The 6,244-nt window shown below is 29.6% G+C and overlaps 2 protein-coding genes and 1 pseudogene across 2 annotated transcripts; 1 reads left to right on the top strand and 2 right to left on the bottom strand.

The window, feature by feature from the left end:
* The first annotated feature begins 318 nt into the window (after window positions 1-318).
* Window positions 319-2,814, top strand: LOC105618525 (dihydrofolate reductase). Its single transcript, XM_012200057.1, has 6 exons — window positions 319-352; window positions 1,702-1,822; window positions 1,885-2,040; window positions 2,108-2,225; window positions 2,507-2,616; window positions 2,739-2,814. Exons 1-6 carry the CDS (start codon window positions 319-321, stop codon window positions 2,812-2,814), a joined length of 615 nt encoding a protein of 204 aa, XP_012055447.1.
* A 9-nt stretch (window positions 2,815-2,823) lies between these two features.
* On the bottom strand, window positions 2,824-4,158 carry LOC105618524 (histidine triad nucleotide-binding protein 1). Its single transcript, XM_012200056.1, has 3 exons — window positions 3,894-4,158; window positions 3,078-3,348; window positions 2,824-2,885 (listed from the first exon to the last, which is right to left on the bottom strand). The coding sequence occupies exons 1-2, from the start codon at window positions 4,092-4,094 to the stop codon at window positions 3,079-3,081; spliced, it is 471 nt and encodes a 156-aa protein (XP_012055446.1). The 5' UTR covers window positions 4,095-4,158; the 3' UTR covers window positions 2,824-2,885; window position 3,078.
* Window positions 4,159-5,982: 1,824 nt separating this feature from the next.
* LOC105618636 overlaps window positions 5,983-6,244 on the bottom strand; it is a 22,571-nt pseudogene continuing 22,309 nt past the window's right edge.

The following is a 6,244-nucleotide window of genomic DNA, read 5'->3' as shown; positions in this document are numbered from 1 at the left end:
GTAAACTTTTTCAGTTTTTCTAAAAAATGTTTCAAGTCGTATAAAAGTTTTAGGAAAAATTTTCGTCAGAAATATGACATATTAAATTGTAAATAGAATTCTGAATTCCTACATTTTATAATCTAAAGAGTTTTACACGCATTTTTCATTTTAATTCCAGAAAGTGTAAGATAGTTATAAAAAACAGCTACTACTTGTGGTTTTTATAAAAAATAATTATTTCATTGTTCGAAATAATCTATCAAGATTCATCAGATTACGATACACAGTTTTTAATGAACGAAGATCGTACTTGGAATCATTTAAGAATTCGATGCAATGTTGTTCAACTTTAACAGTTATAAATATGCAAGTAAGTTGTATATATATTTTTTATACGAACAAATTTGATCGAGATTGTTTGAATTATCTCTCTTGAGTGCAAGTCTCTTTCTCATCACATTCAATTAACATTTATATCTCTGAATAACAACGTAAATATTATTGCAAATAACACTAATATATCTTCTGCCCTTTTTGGTTTTGTCCGAAGTTCGAATGTTGGCAGTATTGATGTTATTATTGGAATAAAATTCTCTAAGTTCCCTAGTTTAAAAGTTTTCTCTTCTTCTATTTATTGGTTTGTTCTTTTCAACTAAACTTCTGTTATATCGTTCATCTCTCTTCTTTTTCTCTCCACGCTGAAGAAAAGAGGAGGAAAGATGAAGAATATAAAAAAAGTTCAGCTAAACCGAATAGACTTTTATATTACACGCTATGCTACAGAAAATTGTTCTTCCTTCTTTTTAGATCATTTAAGAAGTGAAGAAAAGCACAGCCAAAAAGAATGGCAAATATTGCACTTCTTTAAAAGAAAGATTCGCGTTTCTCCCAAGAATTCTAAAACCGAATGGTGGGGACAAGATATTCGAATAGCTCGACCGTTAGTCTCACTAGTCGGTTAACAGTTTCCTTCGTGATAATCAGCAGAGCGGTGATAAAGTTAGTAGAATAAGCAAATAAAGATTCTTATCAAGATAATTAATTGAAAGATTTAATACGTGGCAACAATTTAGATCTTTTGTTCACATAACTTATTTATTATTTTATTTAATTAGCTTGTATAAGTAATGAAATTTTAATAAAAAAATTTGTTTGACGTCAAAGCATGATAATAAGAATCATGTAGAGTACTTACTGATATCAGCATCTTCTGTAGAATCTAAAAGGATTCTTAATATAATAAAATAAAAAAATATCTGATAGAAAATCGAGAATTGAAGCAAAAATGTCAGCGTGTTCATTTTTCTAAATACAAATCAATAGCTTTTTCTTAAAATATATTTGCTGTAAATTATAATTTATAAATTTTTTTATAATTACAATTAGAGCTTATATTTTTAAAAACACTATTACTGTAACTCTTTGAGTTACAGTAATATTATTAGCATTGACAAAGTGAAAGGAATCTTAGTCCTTGAAATTGCTTGACAACATAAAAATTAAAAAGAGACTCCATTACAATTTATAATCGTTAATACGTCTGCGTGATTGTTCCTTATCACTATTATTAAAAACGCAATCATATCGAAAAATCATCAATATTAACATTCTGCGACTTTTTCACGAACTAATATTTTCAATGGAACAATAAAATTCCAATTGAAGTATTCAATTATCACGATTTTTTTAAACAAAGCGTAAATAATGTCATGTGTTTAGGATCATTGCACCGGATTTATTCAAGAGTGCATCTCAACATGCCACCTAAATTGGAATTAATTGCCGCAGCATGCGAAAATATGGGCATTGGAGTAAATGGCAATTTGCCTTGGCGTTTAAAGTAAGATTAATAAATATACTTAATTAATTTAGAAAGAATATTTGAATGAGTGATTCGTATAGGGCAGAAATGGCGTACTTCACGCGTATGACGACTAACACAAGGAACAAAAATAAAAGGAACGTCGTACTTATGGGTCGGCGCACATGGGAGTGCATCCCTGAAAAGTATCGACCTCTGAAGGACCGAATAAATATGGTGTTAACTTCGCAATCATTGTAATTATAACAAATGTCAAAGAAAATTTAATTTGTCAGAAAACAATAGATCATATATCAATTTTAGGAATTATGGAGATGACGCGATAGCATGTAAAAGTATACTACACGCGCTTGACGTAATTTCAGAAATGCAGAATGAAGTAGAAAGGGTATGGGTAATAGGAGGAAGTAGCGTGTACAAGGTACTTTGTACGATAAATTAAGATACATACATTAACACATACATTTTTAAAAGATCTGTTCTTTTTAGTTGCACAACACTATAGATTCTCTCCACTTCATGTGAAACGTACTCACAATGAAACGTATCAAGTATTTGCTCAAAGTTAAAAGAAAGAGAAACAATTTGAAGAATAGAAAGTGCGATTAAAAGAACAGACCTGATATTGCAACAAAAATTTAAATGTTAACAATAATACAAATTTAAATTAAATGTAACAATTATTATATAATTTCATACTAGAGTGCCATGGAATCTCCGCACTTTGGACGATTGTATTTGACGCGTATAAAGAAAAAATTTGAATGTGATACGTTCTTTCCTTCTATTCCAAACGATCTCGTGTTAATCGAGTAAGTATTAATAATGAGTTAATGAGTAAGTATTAATTTCTTTGTATTAGATGTATTGTTATTGTTATTTGTATTAGATATGTTTTACATTGCTGTTATTTGGCTAATAATAATAATTCCAGGGATTCAACGGTACCACAAGGTATACAGGAAGAAAAAGGAATTGAATTTGTATATGAAGTGTATGAAAGAAGATAAAACTATTTCTTTCAAACTAAATTAAAATGTATTTTTGTTGTAAATGTTTGTAAACATTATTTTTGCTGCACCTGTAATAAATAAAAATGGAATGTCACAAAAAACATTACTGATATTATTAATTATAATTTTAATACATAAATTATATTATTAATGATATTTTTTTGTACAATGTCCTTCAACCATATATTTTCAACATTTTATTTATAGAATGTAAAGACTTCATAATGAAAATCAAGATTTATACATTTAAATATAAATACATTAGCCAGGAGGCCATCGCATCTGTCGACCGCCAAGAATATGCAGATGCAAATGATACACTGACTGTGCACCATGCTTTCCATCGTTGATGACTATACGAAATCCATTCGTCAAACCTTTTTGTTTTGCAACTTTACGAGCGACATTCATCAGGTGACCAAGCAAAAGCTCATCTTCATCTTGAGCTTTGGAGAGTTGCGGAATTGGCTTTCGTGGAATCACCAGAAAGTGTACTGGTGCTTGAGCATTTTTATCATCAAATGCGACACACTGTCAAATCAGAAATATATTCAATAAATTAATATTACATTTCGCATAAAAACAATACATTATTTAATCCAAATCAAACTAATATAAAAAAATATAAAATTAAAAATTAATTTCCTCTCTATATCTATTCTATATTTATTCTAATTCACAAGTTTTCTGATATAACAAAAGTGAACTAATAGTTTCTATGCAACTCAGTAAACTGGAACAAGTGGTTATATAATAATCATATAGATGACAAAGTAAATAACAAATCATTTCAGATAATTAGATGGAATTTCTGCTGTACATATAAAAATAAATGCAATACATAGCAGATAATGTAATTTATTTTAATGCTTACGAACACATTACAAATTATAATAATATAAATACATTTTAGCCATACTTTTTATGTTATGGTAAGCAATATCGCGCATAAAATAATACATAATACTTTCAATAACAAGTCAAAATGCAAAGCGTTCAAGTGACGCCGGTAGGTCGAATTTGCTATGTAATACAACAAAAAAAAATACAATTTTATGTGTTACGTCATAATTTACCTGGCTGTCCTCGTAAATAAAGTTGCATGGGATTTCTTTACGTAATATTTTTCCAAATATCGTATCATCTTTCGGCACAGCGGTCTGTGCCTTTTCTACCTCGGTCGCCATTTTCCTTAAACTAGCAGAACAAATCGGCAGGTTGCCTATTGTCAGATGTTTGTACGCAAAGATTACGACGAAATTCGAAAGCAATCTCATGTCAAAAGTCGGTGATGTCGAATCTACGATAATCTGTAAAGCGGATATCGAAGCTGCACATACGCGTTTCGATGCTTCATTTATCTCTGAATTCCATTTTACAGTCCAAAGGTCACGACGTTCGTGTCAGTGCAGCCACGATCGAGATATCGAAGCGCGAATTTCAAATTGAAATTCGATTGTTGAAAAGACAAAACAATTGTTGAGAAGCCAAAAGTAGACCACATATTATAGAATTATTCGGAATGGATTTTTATTGGATTTATTTCATTTCCCCTAGAAAATATAATAAAAATTTATAGAATAAACGAATAATTACGATTGGAATCCATTTCGAATTATTTCAAAAGTATATGTATCAGAATACTTGTCAGTTTGGAACGTTTTTTTGTTTCAACAAACTGCTTTATGTATTCATTACGATTGTAAAAAATCAAAAAGTTTGCTGATAGATACATCGAGGAGATTACTTGCGAGACAGAATCTTGCATGTAAAACTATAAAACTTTTATTTCATAAGACAGTCTTCTCTTAATAATGCGATTATTCTATTTTCGAAGTCTTAATACAATAATGCACTCTAAGAGGCACATAAATATTGTCACTTATTGCTTTATACACGTATTGTCAGTATTGTACATTAATAAAAATACGCTATTAATGATTGCAATGGTTCATGGTACATGCAAAGTATGGCAGTGCGCTTTCTGGTTTTCTCTGGAAGATCTTTAAATCATTCCCGTATTCCTAATGGGTCACAAAGGCCCCAGTCTTAGAAAAATAATTCTACTTATAAAAAATATACATAGGGTTATCTTGAATTACATTAATTTCGCATTAAACCAAAGCTAAGTTAGCTATGTATTAGCTTTCGTATCTCTAGTAGGATTTGCCGTAACTACGCATATCTTATGTAATATAATGTAAATGTCGTGCATAGAGTTAAACTATTAATCACCAAGTGATAACTGCTGTGAAATACAAAAAAAAAGTTGATCAGGAGTGTAATTCATGACGTTATTATAAAAAGACGATTGACTGAAACATTGAGACAGTAAATAAATAACATATCAAAAATAATAATAATCGCTTCACTTTCATATTGTACATTAAGGTATGCCTAGGATAAATTAACTTAAATATTATAAACTTATTTCGCAAAGTGTTAGATTGTTACATTTACTGTTAATAACTTAATTACGCAAGATGTAAAAGTAAGGGATATGTATAATGACTACTATTTAATACGACGCAACAAATTTAAGTGCTAATTGAATTTATAGTATTATAGCATTTATACGCACAATTGTTAATACTCAAATTAGATATTTAACATATAATCAACTAATCATGTTATTAGTACCCAGCAAACGAGAATGGATTAAAATAGATTTAAATTTTTTTCTATCCGAATGCGTATTTTAAATAGCGAATACTTTTTTTTGGATTTAATTAGATTCAATTGGATGCAATTGGATTGAAAAACTGCATTTTCTATTCAAAATTTTGAATTGAACAGTATTCACAATTGTGTTTGTGCACAAAAAAAGCTAATATTATTTTTAGATTGAAAAGCATAGAGATATGCTCCATGCAATTCCTATAAATGAATAAAAATGCATTCAAAATTGAAAAGCATTCATTTTAACATTCGTGAATCAATATTTCTGAAAATCTGAATCATTTCAATTCATTTCAATCCATTCTCGCTGGATAGTTCTACATGTACTACAATAATATTCTCATACTGTACTACGCTTAAATGTCGTATATATTTATATATGTATATACGTATATATGTATATATTTCTATTCCTGAATATAATACGTCAGTCTGAGCCAGTTATATATATAATCCAGCAATAAGTCTAGATAATTTACGGAATAGTCATTGTACGTCCTCCTCGGAAAAGTATCGGTGTCTTACGGCTTGAGCTGCAGTTATACGACTATGAGGATCAAACATGAGCATGTTCTTTATTAAGTCTAATCCATCTTCATTGAGATCTGGTACTATTAGACTGAGAGGTCTCGGATGTCTGTATGGAAAAGCATTCCAATTGAGCGATACATTCTCCGGCCATTCTTCCTGTGACGGAGTACCCAAAACTCTAAAATAAAAGAGCCCAAATATATATATATATATATAT

Source organism: Atta cephalotes (assembly GCF_000143395.1).
Source record: "Atta cephalotes unplaced genomic scaffold scaffold00017, whole genome shotgun sequence".
NCBI classification, from domain to species: Eukaryota; Metazoa; Arthropoda; class Insecta; order Hymenoptera; family Formicidae; genus Atta; species Atta cephalotes.
Note: the sequence above shows the minus strand (reverse complement) of the source record. Positions and strands in the feature narration are given on the sequence as shown.